The following is a 21,108-nucleotide window of genomic DNA, read 5'->3' as shown; positions in this document are numbered from 1 at the left end:
GGCCTGCTTCTGCCATGCCTCCACCACCATCGACTCTAATCCTCTGGAACCAGAACCCCAGGTAAACACTTTGTTTATAAGTTGCTTTGGTCATGTTGTTTTATCATAGTCATAGAAAATTCAAACATCACTCCACAGAACGTTCCCTGAGCCTTGAAAGGAATAATGTGGAAGGCCTGTTTCTGGCTGAGCACACAAGACTCGGCACTTGGACCAGTTAAGTATGAGCATCTGCAAGACTTGATCTAAATAAATAAGTAAATAAACACATTCATTGATTAATGAGGTATTTAGATAGGCAATTGTATTCTTTTACTAACCCACTCACGTTAATTCTATTCTATGGCTTTAGTAACTGTGCTAGAAAACATCATCATACTATTTGATGAGCTTACCAATGGAGAGAAGGCTAATAAAATGACCTCTGACCGCAGCAGAGAAGAAGTACTGAAATCTCACATCAGCTGTGATGGCATGTGCTCTGGGGACTCTGAGATGCAGCCAGGGAATGCTCACAGCACTGGAGTGCCATACGAGCAGACTTACAGTTTAATCCCTAACAGAAGATTTTGAGACTGCTCACAACAGACAACTGCAAATCTACCTATTTGGAACACTGGAAATCTTGCTCTGCTCTCTAAGCGCCACCACTCACTAACCCTAGCACTGTGCCTGGAACAGAGAAGGTCTAGGGCTTCCAAAAGCATTTGCTGAAATAACGAATAATAGATGCCATTAAAATAGAAATCACTAAATTCAACAGTTGAATCAATAAACAGCATAAACACAAAAATAGAAAAATCAAGAAAAATGGAAATATAAAAAAACAGAGATAATATGAAAAGTTCAAGGCAATCTTGAAATTTTGTTTAAAAACTGAACTTACTGGGAGAGAAGGGAAGAGTTTTATACACTGAGCTTCCTATCAGCATGGTTGCATAGAGAGACGACTAGCTATTCATCTATGCGGGAAGGCTCTGTCATAGGATACCTGGGTTGGAAAGGAACAGCATCCACATGGCTGTGTTTCCCAAGTCATTTTAAAAGTCCTGTCCTAAAGACCTTTCACATATCCTTATTTTTTGAAAGCTGAGGATAAAAGATTAAAATTAGTAAATAAAACTAAAATGAGGGTGAAGCATAAAATAAAATAAAACCCACAAGTGTGACATCCAATGATTTGCTTGATGTTAAAGTTCAAGGAGGTTTCAGTGCAGCCACTTTATGTTTCTGCTACTATCCCTCCCAATAACTGATTTCCCCAGTCAGCTTTTGGGAAAGGTTAATAGTAGAGACTTCACTTGAAGAAATTGATGGCCCATGAAAGTCAGCATTCTAGGATATCGGCTCATGAACAAGCCTTGGCTTTACAGAGACAGGATGTACTTAACAAAGAAGCTGATTTTCATGAGCTCTTATTCATTTGATGTGCAATCTATTTTTTCATTCTTTAAAACCCTGAATATGTGCATACAATGCATATTAATCATATCCACCCTCACTCCCTTCCTTAATTCTCCCCACCCTCTCATATGTCTCTCTTCTGTTTAAGTATGTATATAAGATACATACATATATATGCATGTATCCCACTGAGACCAAAAAGTGCTGCCCATTGCATGGGTGTGGGATCATACACTGGGGCACACAATCTTGACAAACAACAGGTTTTTAAAGGAGTAGCCCCAGTTGGAAACAAGTCTTCATATAATCCAATGCCATTCAAATGTTTACTTAACGACCACTCCATAAAACATGAGTCAAAGTCAATAATCTAGGAAGTTTAAAAAATTGAAATGGTTGTATCTCCAGTCATGAAAGTTTGGCAGACAGACAAAATAATTTTGTGCAGTGTTAACTCCCAGCAATGAACAAGCTACAAATGAACCCACTGTTGTCAAACACAATGAGAAATAGAGCCTATCCCCATGTCAAGGCAAAATGCTGATGGGGCTTTGAGATAATTAATGTTTAGATAATTTAAAATATCAGACTAATTCTTGACTTTACACCTGCAGTGGCAAAGCAGATACTGGCACCAGCTCAGAAAAACCCACATTAATGTTGGCAGGAAATCTTGTGCACATCTTATCTACAATTGCTTAGGAACACATTTAAAATTATTGGGCATGAAACAACTTATTTTACTATATTGGGGAAAAAAGGAATTTCCTCAGCAGAGGTTATTTTTCCACAACTTGATCTGAAACTAGTTTTACAATCAAGATCCCCCCAAAATTTTTGATATACGTGTAACTTAACCCATGATCAACTAACATTTCCCAAAGTCTACAAAAGCTATAAAAATCTAATTATTCTTATGGCAGTAAAGCAGAGCTCTAAAACTAAGATCAATTATGGAACAGTCAACCCTAAATCATTTCTATTCCTCAGGCAAGAAGATAAATTATAAACTGACATCAAATTCACAAAAAAATGTTGGGAAGTTATGAGAGACTGTTTTGAATCCTGATGCATATATAATTTTGGAGGTGCTTGATTGGTGCATTTGAACACAAGAAGGGGCAAGGCATTTGTGTACACCCGGGGAGTCTGTACCAAAGAATAAGGCAGAATAAGTAATACTGCGAGAATTCACACTCTTAATGAGAAAAGAGCTCCTAGATACCTGATAAAGCATCCTCACGTAAACATGCTGTTTATCCTTTAGGTTGGGGATGTTTGTTGTTGCTCTGCACAGTTAAGATTGAACATTGGCTTATGTGGGCACCATCCCTAGAAAGTTCTTAGGCCACCAAGCCACTGCTCAGTACAACACAACTTGTCCATGAGGATCAGCCACAGAACAAGAAATAAACTCCTACCATGCGGAGTTTATATGTTAGAAGTTGTTAAGTAGCTAACTTACTAGCCCACGCACATGCCTAGCATATATTACCTAAAAGAACACTAAAAGTCCCATTTTAGAAACTGTCAGACCTGCAGCCCTCCCATGTCTCCTCAGAACTGTGGCTCCTTGGCTACTTTTCCCGGTCCTTGACGTCTCCTCCATCATGCATAGCTGTAGAGGAGTCTGCTCAATATTTTCCTTCAGGAAACAGGGCCATAGAGGCATTGCTATAAGGATAACCTTGCCATTTCACACTTCTTTCATTGGCTCATTCTTTAACCCAAAGCCTACACTGAGGGATCAGAGCTTCTTTTGGCCGGCTGGCTTGTCTGAAGAGTACATCTGACATGGCTTCAATGGGACAAAGTGGCCAGGCACCTGAGTGCATTGTCCCCATAAGTGACATCATCAGAAATCCTTCTAATTCTTGCTAGGAATCAAGAATCAGATTTGATACCATGCAGGTGTGCACATCCACACAGCTCTTTAGTAGCTACTTGTGTTTCCTGTCTTTCAGGTAAAAAGTCTAAGCAGAATGACATCAAAGCCAGGCAGAAGGGAGGGGAGTCTGTTCTTGGAGCCATGGGAGAAGCTGGCAAAATGAAAAGCTTCCACCTTCTGCCTCAACTTTGAACTTCCCACAACAAAGTTCTAATCCAAATATTGTCAAATTTTAAAAGATTACTGGAAAAGGTCAATGTGTGGGATTAGAGGGGAAACCATTGCTTTTACCTCATATATAGCATTTCAATATAACAAACTGATTCAATATAGGGAGGCCTGCATCATTGACTTCACGTCAGATAGAAATGATCATACAAGAAAAAAATCAAGCCTCTGAATAAAAGGCCATTTGTTACTTGAAGCTTGGGTCATTTGCAGGCAGAACATATTAATCCTCCTAGGTGAGAAAGAGAATTTCGGGTGAGCACCAATATGCCCACTTCCTTGGTTGCCAAATTGCAAGATAAAATTCTTTTGCTTCCAGAACCATTCAAAGCAGACAGGATCGGAGAAGGCACGGCTATATGCCTCTTGTAACTTAAAGTCCAGAATATCTAGCTTCTGACTCACTAACTCAGATGGGGCTTGACAAGCTTGGTGAATACAGAGCAGATGAGCGATTTCTTGGGATGAAAGGATTTAGACATATTCAGCTAGCCCACCCAAGGAACGGGCTGCTGTGAGAAATCCGAGCTCTGTGGGCAGGGAGTAAACTGAAGTTGACGAGAATGGAATTGGATGCGCATGGCCTTCAACACCTGGCACGGGGAATACAAAAGAAGAACTTGCAGGATAATCACATTTCAGTACAATCAGGTAGTGTGGCAGATGGGAGGGAAGCCGGCTGGATTAGACCCTCAGTTGTTGAGGGAGTAGGGCTAGATAAGATGAACAACACAAATAAACTCAGGCAGGAGAGGTGTGAAGAAATTAAGGCTCTGGAGAGATTATTTGGAGCAAATGATTTCCTGATAGACTGTGGAAAACCCATATCACACGGTTGCCTTAAGTGAGTATATTTCATATGTATGTGTTTTGCATCCAACCAGAAAGGCAGTTCAGTATTTCTCTGGATCATCAAGGAGGGAAGTGTTTCAAGAAGATTCTTATCTGTGGTCAACAGAGGAATTTTGCTGTTGTTCAGTAAATTGTTTGCATTTTTCTGGAATAAAGAAAACAAACCCGGATCTCAGGTCTCAAAGTACTGTGGTTCCCCTAACTGCAATGATAACTTCACAGGTGAAGAGCATGCCAGCCCTAATAAAATCTCCTCATCAATTCACGCTCACCAATCTGTGGGAAAGGGAGAAAGCGAGAGAGCAACAGACAGAAAGAGGAAACCTCAATCCAAACAATAGCTTCCCTTTCTTCCTCTACAGATGTCCCACGTCATAGGTTCTCTCCCCAGCATACCATAGGCATTTTTGAGCATGTGCAAAGGAGTCACTGGGTGCTTCGTGGCAATGGATAGGACATCATCTCATCTGGTCACGACATCTTTCCTCCCATCTGTACTTGTGCTGTGCGTCTCAGTCATGCCACTGAAGCAGGTGTGAGCTTCCGCTCCCCAGAGTCACTGCTACAGCAGTCTTGCAGATGTCGCCCACCTCCAGAACTGCTCAGTGTCATCATATAGGTGCCATCTGCCATTCCTGCCAAGGCGGCACTCAGAATTAATGGTACCTCGCTCACTATAGAGCATAACACAAGAGCTTTCATAGGGCGCACCTGAAGGATATCATTTGCCAACCACAAAACCCTTCCTCCTAGAGGATGCTGGCACACTCTCTTTTTTATCAAAGTTAAACCTTATTATAGTTGAATATAATTTTAGTGTGTCTTTCAAGGATTAATAGGTTGAAGTCTAACCCCACTGTGAAGATTAAAAGAGTAGAAACTTCTTCCAAGTCTGGCATTTAGGAGTGAGACCTCTGGGACATGATTATACAAGTGAGGTCAGAGCCCCCAGGACTGACTCCTAAGGGCTATATTTAAAAAGGAGAGGAAATGAGAAGAGACATACATCATACATTCAGACAGAAGTCTGTGACAGTTTACTTCTACTCCAGAGAGTGAAGGTAAGGTGGCCACTCCCTTCTGTAGCCTCCAACCTTGACCTCTAGAACCACAAACCCAGATGAAATTCTTTCCATTAAAATTTATCCATGCTGTGGTATTTTACTGTTGGCAAAAGAAAATTGACTACCACAAAGTACATGTTAATGTTTCTTTCCTTGACTCTGTTCCCTCAAAAGAGAGAATTTTTTCCCTTCCCTACAGTGAGTAAGGTGGACCTGCTTCTCTCTTCTTCTAGACATGTCCCAGCTAGTGAAAATCTTAGGAACTAACATGCTGCCTAATACCTTAATTCAATAAGTATTTCCTGACTATATTTTTACCAGAACTATGCTAAATGCCGAGAATATAATAATAAAAAAGTCAAAATAAGTCATCCCTTCAGAAAGATCTCATTGTGCTAGGAAGGATAAAATAAAATACAATAAAATAAGTGAGGAAGAATTTACATAAATGAAAGGGTGTAACTATGTTAAGGAAAAAGGAATTTTCAGCCTATTTGTTGGGTAGAGAAAAATAAGCTTTCTGAAGTTTATTCCGAAAGTGGGTCAATACAATGAAAGGAATGACTATAACCTTTTTAAAAGTGTTAGAGGACACTGGATGCTTTCCAGCATCAGTCTTAATAGACTGAATTATAGATTCCTCCTCAGAAAAAAAAATTCTACAATTATTTCTTTCCCTGTACGTGATATCAGGCACTTAGTATAATTGGCCACAGTCAATAGCCATGAATTTCAAGACTTCAAATCACTGTGGAGGTTCTGTCCTGTTCTGGAAATAAGATAACAACATTGTTCCCATTGATTTAGAGCCATTTTTGAGGCTAGTCTAACGCTGTCCTGGGGAGTTAATTTGGTCAATGGCTCCCCTAAATTTCCTGTGTGGGAAAAGAACAAAAGCAAAGACATCTAAGTCTACCCACGAGAATCTGCAATTTCCACTTTGACTGACAAGGCTCACATGGTCACTACTTTAGGGATCTGGGAAAATGGCTTCTCAGAAAAGATGGGAAAAGGACATAAATTCAAGGAGATCTTCCTGCCACAGGCCCAGTAGTGGATGGGAAGGCATAAGAGCATCATCTACATTCCAGACTAATAAATCATCAGGAATGTCTTAAATAATAAATATAAGAGAGAGCTAGCTCTAGGACAGGCTCTAGAAACTACAGGGAAACTCTGTCTCGAAAAAAAAAAGAGAGAGAATGAGCAATAGTTCCATGTTCAGACAAGTGCAGATAACCACATATGGTGCTCTGTCTTGGGTGGACAAAAGAATAAATCCAAACACATTCATAATAGCTCATATACAGGTACTATGGGGTCCGGGTCTGAGGAAAAACTAGGAAAACTGTCAAAGTCCAGCCTGTGCTGTTGTGATTAAACATCAAGACAAGACTGTGTCTTATAAAGAAGGGGGACTGATTTCTTGCATATTTGATGTGCAAAATCCAAGCTCAAAAACCCTGTGTTCAGAAGACATTTTTGCTACATCTTTCCATGCTAGAAGGAAGAATATGAAGCCGTATGCTAGAGGAGCAGGAGGGGTCAGACTCCCTAGATGTTTTTTCGAGATAAGATTTCTCTGTAGCTTTGGAGCCTCTTCTGGAACTAGCTCTTGTAGACCAGGGTTGCCTCAAACTCACAGAGATCAGCCTGCCTATGCCTCCCAAGTGCTGGGATTAAAGGTGTGAGCCACCAGTGCCTGGCAGACTCCCTAGATGAAGAACCAGCTCCTCAAATAACTGGTCCAGCCATCTGATAGCCATTTTGATCCATGATTCAGCCATCTTTCAGAGATTCAATCTCTCGACATTGGTGTATTAAGAATTTAACTCTCAACATGTGAACTTTGGGGGTTACACAGCTAAGTATAAAATAGTGGTAAGACCAGATATATGTCAATAATGATAAACATGAAAGTTGGTACTAAAAGGAAAAACCAGCATTTTGTTTTCATAAAACCTCCTAGCTATCATTCATGACCACTTGGAATGATATGTCACCTGAGACTCAGGCCTGTATTCCTGGCTCCCACACTTCTTCCTCAAGGAACCCTGGGTGACAACTCAGCAGTGGCTATTCATCTCTGACTTCCTACACCTGACTGAAATTTCCAAATATGGCTGCAGTTGTGTTCACTGAACAGTTTTGAGTATATTTTTGTTCCTTCTGGATGAAAATTAGGATAGATTTCTTCAGTCAGAAAAACTTCAATAACCATTCAAAATCCACAGAATATTTCCTCTTGAAACCCCTAGTACACGCACAGGCTATAAAGACAAGTTAATATCTGTCCAAAGATATCTAAATACTTTGTGACTTCAAAGATGTAGTCAACTTGATTTCTGCCCTCTGAGGCCTTGTCATCTCACAATCAAATAAGGAGTTCTATGTATTCATATCAGGAGACATTGCTAAAGGATTGTCTTAGTCACTGTCCTGTTTTGTGAAGGGGCATTATTACAAAGGTAACCTTAGAAAGTAAAAAATTGGATTGGATTTCTTACAGATTCAGAGGTTTAGTCCATTGTCATTACAGCAGGGAGTATGGCAGCATGTATGGTGCTGAGAAGTAGGTGAGAGCTACATCTTGATCTGTAAGCAGAGAGAGAGAGAGAGAGAGAGAGAGAGAGAGAGAGAGAGAGAGAGAGAGAGAGAGAGAGAGAGAGAAGCTGGTCCTAGCATGGGCTTTTGAAACTTGAAAACCTATTATCCCTAGATACTTCCTCCAAAAGGCCTTACCTCCTAATTTTTATAATCCATTCAGACAGTTCTACTCCCTGGTGACTAAGCACTCAAATATATGAGCCTAAGGAGGCCATGCTTAATCACATGGAAATAAAATGTTAGCTAGAAAGAATAATTTAGTCATGAAAATCTAATGTCTGATGACAATAGTGCTATCACATTCTTGAATATTTTTAAGAAAGTAGAGAATAAAGTCTATTATCATCATGAACCAAAACATGTGATAACCAGCTTAGTCTTGAGACTCATTAATAATTTAGTGTAATTGACAAATAATTTTGTGTGATTAACAAATAAGGTTATATTTATTTTGATATACAACAGTATAGATGATTCACACTGACAGGGGGAAGTAGGAGTTTTTGGTCCAATAAAGGACTCTCACTAGGTAGATGCAAGGAACTAGTTCAGGGTGCTGTGGAAAAATTCTACTGGGTAGTGAATCTGGGGTCCATCTGTAGGACTGTTTATAGAAGCAGAGGGGCAGAAAGTGAGAAGAAGAAAATGCTAGAAGTCATTCAGTATAGTCCAGAGTAGGGAAACCATTCCCAGGAAAATCTTACATAGTAGCACTCAGTCCAAGGCTATTCAGTAAAGTAATTATACTAGACAGACTGCCATGGAAGTCTGTAACCATAATCAGCTAGTATGTGCCTGAAAATGGAGGCAGACAGCATGAAAAATGTAATACTCTCTTTTCTCTTCTTTCTGCTCTGCTAACAAAAAGTTACTTTGAATATAAGTAGGTCTAAATTTCTGCAGAGAAATTACAACAAGGGGCATTGGGCCATGCCTCATGACTAAAGAAACCCAGGTCTAATTCTGTCCAATGTTTGAAGAGGTAGCTAAGAGACCCTTTGGAGGAATCTTGCAACCACCTTGCCCCATGAAACAGCTGGAAAGCTAGAGCAAGATTTCAGAATCCTGTTGCTGAAAAAGATCAATAAACATAGAAAGGACTCTAATAAGCAGATGGGAAAACTAAGGAAATCAATTCAGGACCTAGAGAAGAAAGCAACCAAACTGGACAAAACAGCCAGTACCTTGTAAGAAAAATTCAGAAACATGGAGGGGAAATTAAGCAACAAAATAGAGACTCAGAAGAAGAATCAGACAAATCAGCAATTCAAAGAACTGAAAGAAGCAGTCAAATAATAATCACAGTCGAAGTATCATCTAAAGATAGAAAATAGCAAAAGAACAAAGTTCAAAGATACAGGACAAGGTTGAGTGACAATATGCTCAGACACAAATAAAGAAAAATCACTAGTTATTAACATAACCCAAACAGCCAACAACTCTGAGACATATTCAAAAGATAAAAACCTAAGAATCAGCAAAGTAAAAGAAGGAGATGAGGTGACCTCTAAATACACATACAGTTTATTCAATGAAGTTACAGCAAAAGTCTCCCCAAACCTAGAGAAGACAAAAAGGATATCCATACTGAAGTCATGTCAAACCACAAGTAGAAATGACAAGAGAAATATCCATAGTATTTTATAGTCACAACATAAAACTTTTAAACAGGTCCTGGGAAGGTGACCCACTGCGTAAGAGTGCTTGCTGCACAGGCATAAGGACCTAAGTTTGAATCCATCCTCAGAACTCACATCAAAAGCTGAGCATTTCATACATGCCTGTAATCCCAGCACTGTGGGTTGGAGGCTGGAGATAGGAGTATCTGTGTAGTGAGGAGCTGCGGGTGGCTTCCTGCCGCCCTGCTCTCGGCCACCGGCTAGCTTAAAACCCGAAATAACAACACACAAATTGTATTCTTTTATACACTGCCTGGCCCATTAATTTCAGCCTCTTACTCTCATCTTGACTAACCCATATCTAATAATCTTTGTAACACCATGAATGGTGTCTTACCGGGACAAATTCAGCATGTCTGAACTGGCGGCTGGCTCCATCGCATCTGGCATGGCAATCTCTCTCACTTAGGAGAGGTGTGGCATCTGACTGAGCCATCTACCTCACTTCCGTCTTCCTGTTCTGTCTACTCCACCCACCTAAGGGCTGGCCAAGGCAGTTTCTTTATTAAAACAGAAGACTCTCCCACATCATATCTGGGGCCTGCTAACTGCCAGCCTAGCTCAAAAGGTCATCTCTAGAAATAAGTGACAAAATGACACAGCAGAATAGCTGACATCCTACCCTGGCCTCCATACATACACCCACCAGTCGAACACCTCCTCATATGCACACTCATACACACAAATCTATACACACACAAATACAAAGCAAGCAAACAATGCTAGATATGTAAGGTGGAAAAAAATGTCAACTGACCTACAAAAAAGAAATAGTAAAAATGCAAAAAAAAAAAACCCACATCAGATCGCTTATCAGCAACTCTCAAAGCCAGAAAAGCTTGCAATTATATACTTCTAGTCCTTAAAGTAAAAAAAAAAAAAAAAACATATCAACAAAAAAGTCCTGTCAGCCAAGATACTTAGATACTTATATACAGTAAAAATGTTGCTTCAAACTGGTGGAGAAATAGGATATTTTAAGATACAAGCTAAGCTATTTCCTGACCAACAAGTCAACTCTGGAAAAGATACATAAAGGATCTCTCTACACCAATAAGGAAGAAAGACAGTCTCACATGACCAGGAAAGAATAAGCTTCAAGAGAGGAATGGCTGAGGAAGGGAGAGTTAAGAAGGAATCATTGTGTCCAAAACAGTAAATCAGGAGGCCCCTGATGTTAATGGGAGAGGGGAGCTGAGCAAACCAGAAAACTACCAAAAATATTACAGTCCTAACTGATAAACATCTTTCAAGGATAACCTTAAATATAAATGGTCTCACCAATAAAGATACAGAGACAGTCCAGCTGAATTAAAAGACTAAATCAGATTTTCTATGGTCTCCAAGAAACACCTCTTACTATAAAAGTACTGCCTTAGTTTGCTTTCCACCACTGTGATAAACACCATGACAACAAGAACTTGGGAAGGAAGAGCATACAAATCACAATCACGGTCTACTATCAAGGGAAGCCAAGGCAGGAACTCAAGCAGGTCCCTGGAGGCTAAAACTAGAGCCACAAAGAAGTACTGTTTACCGACTTGCTCCTTTTGGCTAGCTCACTTGGCTTTCTAATACACCCCAAGAATACTTACCCAAGGATGGCACCACCCACAATGGGCTGAGCCATTCCATGTCTATCATCAAACAAGAAAATGACCCCATATGCTTGCCTACAGGCCAATCTGATAGAGATATTTTCTCAATTGAGGTTTCCTCTTCTCAGATGACTCTAGCTTGTGTCAAGTTGGCATTAAACTAGTCAGCACAGATATCCACATACTAAAAGACAAAGGCTGGCAAACAAACTATCAAGTAAATGGAAACTGACAATATGTTGTCATAGCTATTCTGATGTCTGAAAAGAGGAGACTTCAAACCAAAATCATCAGATGCTATCTAGAAAGCCACTCCATATTAATAAAGAGAACAATCCATCAGAAGACATAACAATTGTAACTATTATGTGCATCAAACATTGTGGATTCCAACTATATAAAAACATATTAATGAATATAAAAGGTCAGATAAGTCCTTGTATGATAATAGACATTTCAATGACCCACACTTACCTCTAATCATACATTCAAACTAAAATCAGCAAATAAACCTTGTTGGCGTAGGCTGTTCATTCATTTCCTGATGGCCCTGACTCAAATAGTCACGCAGAAACTTTATTATTTGAAATACTGTTAAAATATATATGTTGGTCTAGCTTAGCAGCACATAAAATAAAATATTTCTCTGTACTTAGCTCATTCACAGTTAAAAATTCAAAGAAAACATAGTAATATCCATAATTCAAACTCTGTGTATTTTTCATCTTTACATAGTTTATTTTCTTTACTCCTTTAATCTATGACTATACTCGGCCTCTTTAAAGACTTTATTTCTTAAAATTATTTACTTTCTTTTATAACTGTCTATATTTTTTTCTCCCAAGCCTACGTACATTTATCCAACACTGTTACCCATTTAGAGGTCTTTCTTTTAATCTGAATCTGTCTTTATTAAGTATCTGTAATAATTTTCTAACCAGGACCACTTTTTAAAATGTTAAGCAGTGTGGCTAGGACTAAGGCTGCTTTGACTTTTGGCTCTATCCAGTCCAACATGGCAGAGGTCTGTTCAGTGCCAGTTCTGCTAGTCATGCACACAGCTCTACTTTTGGGCACACGGAGATCTATGTTGCCATTAAGCAAGTTGTAGCACTCTGCTCACAAACCTCATTTAAATGCTCCATAGCCAGACCTCCCAAAAGAGTCAGAGTCATTCATGCTGGTGAACCAGCAGGCCACTGTTTTTTACTGCTAAAGCTAAGCCAGGAAACCTCTTAAAGGAGCCATGTCTCGGCTTTTCACCAGCAACCAGAGCAAGAAGCTGCATTAAACCCTGTTTTTGTGTGTGTGTCTCTCAAGATCTCTCAGATTTTTAAGTGAATTTAGTTGACCACATAGGTGCCAATTGTAAAACCTGGGTTAATCTGTAGCGTAGATCAAATTAACATAACAGATGATTCCACCCAATAGAAACAGAGCACACATATTAGCAGTTTCAGAAGATGGTGTAGTAAAACTAGAGAGCAATAGCAAGAAACACACAAATAGGTGGTTACTGAGCCGTGCTGTCTTGAGCAGCTGAACCAATTAAAATGTTCCTAGAGTCAAAAATTGTAAGCATAATTTACCTAAACCCTTGAGATACAGCTAAGGCAGTGCTCAAAGGAAAGTTTATAGTTTCAGGTGTTTATATAAATTTAAAAAAAATAGGTCTCAAACAGCCTAAAAAAGCACTGCTACTTCCTGGCAAAAGAAGAACAATCCCAACCCAAAAACAGTAGGTGTTGATAGCTCCTATCTAAACTAAACAAAAGGAAGAAAGGACTAATATATATTGAAATGAGATGAAAAACAGGAACATATTGCAGATTCTCATGAATTGGAGAACCATGAGGGAGTATTTTGAAAAACCACAGTCTAAAAGTCCTGGAAAAACTAAAGCAGGGATGCCCGACCTTCTAACACCGTAGCACAATGACTTGATCTGTAAATCCATGCTCCAGACCCATGTAACTGAAATGCCAAAAAACAAACTGAAAAGCAAAATTAAAGCATTGTAAGGAATAAAGTCACATTCATAGCTATCCTGAAACCACAGTTTAGATGGCATGTCTGGTCTAGAAGAAATGAATAAATTCTTAGGAACATGTGACCTACAAAACTAAATCTGTACTATATAAACAATTAAAACAAATTCATAACAATTAAGGAGATTGAAACTGACACAAGAGACCCATCAACAAAGAAAAGTACCAAATGGATTCACTACTGAATTTTTCCAAACCTTTAAAAAAATAGTTAACACATCTGGACATGCTGGCACATGTCTGTAAAACCATCACTTGGGGTAAGGCAGAGGCAGACAAATCTCTTCTGTTTGAGGACAACTGGTCTATATAGTGTGTTCCAGGTCGGCCTGCCTGGAAAACGGACACCAAGCTTTAACACTAAATCTCCTTGAGCTGTTCCTATAATAGGAAGGTAAAGGATAATAGTAATCTCACACTAATAAGTGAGGAATACTTTGGTACCAAAACTGGACATAGGTACAACAAAGGATGAAAGTTATATACAAATTTCTCTGATCAACTTTGATGCAAAAATTCACAATAAAATCCTTGCAAATCAAACTCACAGCACACTAACATGGCAATAAAACATGACCAAGTTAGCTTCATTTGAGGGATGCAAAATTTTGTCAAGGTATTAAAAAGTACATGAAATCCAACACATAAATAGAATTGATATTTAATTAATTGATTAATAGCATATTAACAGAAACCATAAGATCATCTTCATCAAAAGATCCTTGACAAAGTCCAGTATCCTTTTATGATAAAAATCTCTAAAGAAACTAAAACTACAAAAGCAATTTTCCCCAACAGAATAAAAGCTACACATGGCAAACCTATAATCACCATTTCACTAAGTGAGGAAAAATTGAGAGTACAGAATGAATGGAATGTGCCACTCTGTCCCTGCTTATTTAATACAATGCTGAAAATTTTAGCTAGGGCAATAAGATAAAAGAAAATAGTACGAGATACAAATAGCAAGGAAGAAGCTAAACAATCCCCATTAAGCTATTCCCATTACTTGAGTCTGTACATAAAAGACCTTGAAGACTTCATAGGATAACTCATAGGCCTAATAAACATTTCAACAAAGTAGCAGGATACAAAATCAACACACAAAATTCAGTAGCTTTTCTAGATGACACTAACTAACTCACTCAGAAATAAATCAGGAAGGAAACCCCAGTGAAAATAGCATTAGAAGAAAAAAATCTATGAGTGAACCTAATCAGAGGTGAGAGACCTCTGTAGTGAAAACTTTAAGACATTGCTCAAGGTGTAAAGACCTCCTTGATCATGGATAGGCAGAATTAACATTGTGAATTTGGTTTTACTGCAAAGACAATCCACAGATTCCATAATTTCTTACCAAAATATCAATGCAATTCTTCATATAACCAGGAAAAAATTCATATGGAAGCACAACAAAGGGTTCCAGATATTTAAAGAAAGACTTAGCAGAAAGAGCAATGTGGAAGTAACCATATACTTGATATCAAACTGTATTACGGAGCCATAGAACATGAACAGTATCATCCATGTGCAAAGGTGGGTATGTAGACAATAGAGCAGAAAAAAATCTAGAAATAAGCTCGCATAATCATAGCCACCTAGTATTTACATATGTGTCATGTCAAAAACATACATTGCAGAAAAGCTACCCTTTCAACAAATGGTACTAGGAAAGCTGGTTTTCACATGTAGAAAGATCCATCTCTTCCCCTGCATGAAAATAGGTCGAATACCATAATTATGGTCTGAAACTTTGAAAATGCTAAAGAAAAATAAGACATAACCTAGCTATACCATTCTCAGTAATATATCCCAAAGATTTTGAGTCAAGATATCACAGAAATACTTCCATGTCATATTTATTGCTGTGCTACTCACAGTAAGCAAAAATACAATCCAGACTAGGTGTTTATCAAATACATGAAGCACTCCTGGGTATGAATCTGAAGGACTCTAATTCTTATCACAAAAATATTTATACATCTACATTTATTGATGTACTATTCACAAAAGCCTGGAAATGAAAGTATCCTAGCCATCATCAATAAATCAATGGATAATGAAAATGCCATATATTTATACAATGGAATTTTATCCAGCTAGTAATAAACATGAAATCATAAAATTTGAAGAAAAAATGATTAATCTGGAAATTTTATTGAGTGAGCTGCCCTGATTCTGACAAATACCACATATTCCCTCTCACAAGGGGATCTTAACTTTTAATTTTTATATTTATATTTGTATGTATATGGTAATATAGAGCATGAAACTATAAAAGAAACTATGAAAATTAAAAAATAGGGCAATAAGAAAGTAAATAAGGGAAATAAAATATAGATAAAAGCAGAAAGGGTAGCTCTGGGCAGAGGAATGGATAGAGGATGGGGGAGGCATGGAACAAGAGCATCTGCAGAAGCAATGTATGTATGAAAATGTCATAATGAAAATCATTACCTTGTACTCTAAATAACAAAATTAAAAGGAAAAAACATAGAAAGGATATTAAAAGAGATAGAGAATCCACATTAGGAAAACCTTTCAACAACCCATACCAGCAGGTCTTGCCAAGATTTTTAATAAGAAAGAGAACTGAGTAAACGTCCCTGGATTTAGCAACAAATCATGTAAAACAGTCTAATATTCTGCTGACCATTTTCAAAAGCACAAGAGTAACATACTTTTCTTTACTAATTCTGAATTTAATTCATGAGTTTAAGCTCCTGAAAGAAAGACATCAAACACCCAGCATTTAATGCTGTGTAAAGAGAAACCAGCTCTCCATGAGCAACTCAGTCATGCCTCTCATCAAGTAAAACTCTCGGGTAATGGAGGCAGTGAGTGCATGGATAAATGATGTTGCATGACATCTTAGCCCTTCACAAACACCATAACTCCTTTACTGTCTCCCATATGGCCTTTTTTAGTATTGACAAGGGACACATTCAAGTGATTTTTTTTTTGAAGGATAGTTATGGATGAGAGAAAAGTTCACCTTGCTCTCCATCTTCCCAACCTAACTGTTGCAAAGGCTCCCCACCCTTGATCATCTTTAAGGACGTGAGTACGTTTAGGTACCACAAAGCCAGACTGTGATTTCTCCACATTCACTAACTGGTTTGAGTCTCCAGCTAGCAAGCTCTCGTGTCTCTTTTTTCTTCATTGCCGTTTATAAAGAGAACCCTTTTCATGAATTTTGTGGCTTTTCCTTTCTAAGCAATGGGCATGCATTGGCAAGTGAATGATGCTACACACAGTATGTTACAACCCATGTATCTATCTACAAGCAAAACTACACTGACTAGACTTTGTTTAAACAAGGGAGACAAAGAATCTTTTATTTGTGTGTCATATCTCAATGAAGTTTGGTGGGCAGAGAAAAGACTTGAGTCTGTATTTATTGGACTACACACATTCTGAGTACTGAAATCAAGTAATGGATGGACAAAGCAGAAACATAAAACAAACAACAATGTGTGTGCTTTTCATTTTCTTCAATCCCTTAACAACACAGTGTGCATGTGTGTGCAGCAAAAATTACAAAAAAATAAAATAAGAATAGATTCATTATCACATGATGAAAATTATTAAGATGAAGAAAATTATGACAGAAATTTAAAAACACCAGACCAAAAAATCTTCTCAGGACATAAAGAAAGACAAAATAGAAAATGACCACATTTTTCTGGCGTCTCATTGCCATGATGTTGTTGCCAAAATGTTACTAGATCAAGACACAATCAGCAATACATCTGGATCCATTGTGAGCATTGGCTAGAACCAAAGAAATAATACATAGGTCATTGGTGTGCCCATATTACATGCATAAGAAACAGCACAAACTGAAAAACACACAGGTGCAAAACACAAAGAGCCAAGGACATCCCTGTGAGGTATTTTGAGAATTTAAAACGCCCCAATAAGCTGTGAAAGCAATGAACTGTGCATCCATGAGGATTGCTTTTAAATTATGCAAGTATCATGCAGGATAAACCAATAATGGAGTGCAATCAGGGCAGCAACAGCCCAAGGTTAATAGTGACAAACTCTTCCAACAGCAGCACATCAGTGTATTTTTAAAAGACAACTCTGGCCGGAATCCGTATAGTGGCTACTTCGCACCTGGGGAAGTTCAATGGAACCACATGAAAGAAATCAGATATAAATCTGTATGAAAGAGAGATGAAAAACTCTTCGATAGACAGATGGTATTTTTAAAATTATAATGAAATCAGCTTTAGGGAAAAAATGTTTGACAGGGAAGTGAGGTGAGAAAGTAAGCAGCATTAGCATAATGGCTCCCAAAGTCCAGGTAGAACGCAACGAAGGCAGAATGTAGAGTAGTCTTAAAAGGAGCCATAGCATAACCCTGACCTACCAAGATGTCTAGGTTTTCAGAGTTGCCAAGAAAATCAGAGAGCTTGCCATTATTTCCTGTTTCCAAGTAAATGCAGAAGTTTCCCTTGAAAACTCGTGACCAGGAAATCAATCTTAATGGGCGAAGAGAATTTGTTCTCTGCCGTGTCCTCTACTTTGTGTCCAGGGGGGATAATAGCATAAAAACAGCCTTTGACTCTCTAACCATAGTTGCTTTAAGAAGAAAATAATATCTGCTATTTATGTCTCAGCTATCAGACAGGATGGAGGTTGGGTAATATCTTTTGTCCCCAGACGACTGTCAAAGGAGGCTTTTTCAGATTGCATACATATTACAGAACTATGGAGACTTTAGTCTCCCATCAAGCACATCTCTCTCAGCAATGGAATTGTATTCTCTCTACATTGTGCTTGTGTGTGTGTGAGAGGGGGGGGGGGGAGAGAGAGAGAGGGAGAGAGAGACAGACAGAGACAGAGAAACAGAGAGTATCAAAGAAACACAGAGGTAGCAGAGGAAAAAAGAAAGAACAGGGACATACACCCATGCACCCATCACCCAGACTTGTTCCAAACCAGCCAATACCAATTACCTTGTCCACAGGAAGCCTGGCTGCTGAAGCCTGTACTGGGGAGAGACAGTCTACTAGATTATCTTTGGAGGCCAGAGCAAAATACAGCTGTGTAGACACCTCTCACAATGCTATTCTCCTACCTCACACAGTAGAAAGAGAAAGCCAAGTTTGAAGGGATGGTCTCTCCTCTGAGCTCAAGTATATAGTATATTTCATATTCACTTAACCTCTCTATCATTAATAAAGATCCTAGCTTGACTATTTTCTTTTTTATTTTTAATGTATGAGTGCTCTGTCTACATATATGCCCACATGCCAGAAGAAGGCATCAAATTCCATTATATAGATGGTTGTGAGTTGCCATGTGTTTACTGGGAATTGAACTCAGGACCTCTGGGAGAACAACCAGTACTCTTAACCTCTGAATTATCTCTCCAATCCCTTATCTTGACTAGTCTCAACAAAATCCCACTGCCTCCATGCTTCTTTTTTTTTTAGGGGTGCAATGAACTCTATTGATGGTATTCAAGAGAGTAGGGCTCCCTAAGCCCCTCCTGCTATTCTGGGGGTCTGGGATGGAAACTGTGAGGGAGATGCTCAGTGTGAAGGGTTGAGTTAGGACAGGGACTGCTCAGCAGCCGAGGGCCTCTCTCTTGCTGTGTCCTTGCTGGGATGGGTGGTCAGGGCAGGCAGGCTTCTTACTCCTTGGAGGCCATGTAGGCCATGAGGTCCACCATTCTGTTGCTGTAGCCAAATTCATTGTCGTACCAGGAAATGAGCTTCGCGAAGTTGTCATTGAGAGCAATGCCAGCCCCAGCATCGAAGGTGGAGGAGTGGGAGTCACTGTTAAAGTCACAGGAGACAACCTGGTCCTCAGTGTAGCCCAGGATGCCCTTTAGTGGGCCCTCAGATGCCTGCTTCACCACCTTCTTGATGTCATCATACTTGGCGGCTTTCTCTAGGCGGCATGTCAGATCCACAACAGACACATCTCGCCACAGCTTCCCAGAGGGGCCATCCACAGTCTTCTGGGTGGCCGTGATGGCATGGACTGTGGTCATGAGCCCTTCCACGATACCAAAGTTGTCATGGATGACCTTGGCCAAGGGGGCCAAGCAGTTGGTGGTGCAGGAAGCATTGCTGACAATCTTGAGGGAATTGTCATACTTGTCATGGTTCACACCCATCACAAACATGGGGGCATCCGCAGAAGGGGCGGAGATGATGACCCTTTTGGCCCCACCCTTCAAGTGGGCCCCAGCCTTCTCCATGGTGGTGAAGACACCGGTCGACTCCACAACATACTCGGCGCCGGCATCACCCCATTTGATGTTGGCGGGATCTCGCTCCTGGAAGATGGTGATGGCCTTCCCGTTGATGACGAGCTTCCCGTTCTCAGCCTTGACTGTGCCTTTGAACTTGCCGTGGGTGGAGTCATACTGGAACATGTAGACCATGTAGTTGAGGTCGATGAAAGGGTCATTGATGGCAACAACGTCCACCTTGCCAGAAGTGAAGGCAGCCCTGGTAACCAGGCGCCCAATACGGCCAAATCCGTTCACTCCGACCTTCACCATCGTGTCTCTGGAACGAGGCTGGCACTGCACGAAAAGAAGCGGCTGTCTCTAGAACAGGGAGGAGCAGAGAGCCTGCCTCCATGCTTCTAACCAGCACAGGTGGTGTGCAAAGGCTCTTGTTTCTGCAGAAGGCCTTCAGTCTCAATTAACAGACTATTATTCTATTCATTTGCTTATGAACCCCATTGTCATAGATGCAGGTTAAATGAGGATTCTGAGTAACCATATACAAGCCAGCAGATGGCCCATAGAAACAGCCTTGTTTATCTAGTCCAAACACATTCTGTGCCAAACACACTTGCTCGGCTCCATGACCTTGCCATAATCACACTCTTTGACAGAGTCATTCTACATGGAGGAGGAAAAAAAAAAACATTTTAATTGGGTATTGTTTGTTATTTGCATTGTAAGAAGGCAGCGCTGCCCTTAGACATAAATATGAAAATTGTCTGACTGTCAGCTGAATCCTGTTCCCTCCTTTCCTTACCCATCCTCCTTTTCCTGCCCACCAGAACCCTTAGCCCATGAAAATAATTCATAACCCTGCCCTCCAGAGGTGACCCATACTTCCAACTAACACTCCTCACCCCAGGGGAAAAGTCACCCAGTCCAAGAAAAAGTAATTCTAATCAAGGAGTAGTTTGTTATTTTTCCAGTCAGTTCTGCTGCCTGTAAGATTTATCCTGCCTTTGAAGTTTTAGTAATACTACAATTTTTGATGAAAGATACATGTAACTTTTAATTCCAATTCACATTCCAACATGAGGTCTCTCAAAGCACTTCTGCTGTCAATACCTCTATGAGTTTTACCATCACCCACACCCGCAGGGTCTACACACCCACACCTTTTGCAGAGAGGCCTTCTTCAGCACTGCTGACTACTATATAACCCAGAGGCCAGTCGTTAATGACCACACCAGAACACTGTCCAGGATCATTCAATCTATGCTCTTTCCAGAGAACGGAGACTCCACGTTTTCAGTCATCTAAGATGGCTATGCTCCTCGGGAAATCTAAAGGCTGAGGTGTAATCACTTCTGCATTAACCAGGCTGCACCCCCACTACACACCAGCCTAAATAAGCCGACACTGGCAAGCATGAAGGTCCTCTCGCTGCACACAGAGGCGATGACATCACAGTCTTACTATTCTGCTAAACTTCCGCATGCACCTGGAGGGCAGAATCCGTACACAGAACAAAGCTGAACTCTGTG

At 39.8% G+C, this 21,108-nt stretch overlaps 1 protein-coding gene across 1 annotated transcript; it reads right to left on the bottom strand.

Annotated features, from left to right (window-relative positions):
* Positions 1-4,888: 4,888 nt before the first annotated feature.
* Positions 4,889-19,957, bottom strand: LOC119809429 (glyceraldehyde-3-phosphate dehydrogenase-like). The gene is made up of 2 exons (XM_042054731.1): positions 19,232-19,957; positions 4,889-5,083 (listed from the first exon to the last, which is right to left on the bottom strand). The coding sequence occupies exons 1-2, from the start codon at positions 19,892-19,894 to the stop codon at positions 4,889-4,891; spliced, it is 858 nt and encodes a 285-aa protein (XP_041910665.1). The 5' UTR covers positions 19,895-19,957.
* Positions 19,958-21,108: the final 1,151 nt, after the last annotated feature.

The sequence above is a fragment of the Arvicola amphibius genome, chromosome 3, assembly GCF_903992535.2.
Source record: "Arvicola amphibius chromosome 3, mArvAmp1.2, whole genome shotgun sequence".
In the NCBI taxonomy this organism is placed as follows: Eukaryota; Metazoa; Chordata; class Mammalia; order Rodentia; family Cricetidae; genus Arvicola; species Arvicola amphibius.
This window is presented reverse-complemented; position numbering and strand designations above follow the sequence as displayed.

Bases quoted from the DNA above. Each gene is read 5' to 3' on its own strand.
- LOC119809429 (XM_042054731.1), bottom strand. From the start codon at position 19,894: ATGGTGAAGGTCGGAGTGAACGGATTTGGCCGTATTGGGCGCCTGGTT. The intron at 5,084-19,231 runs GCATCTGAGGGC...GATATCCTTCAG, and splicing joins TCAAGAAGGTGGTGAAGCAG to GTGCGCCCTATGAAAGCTCT.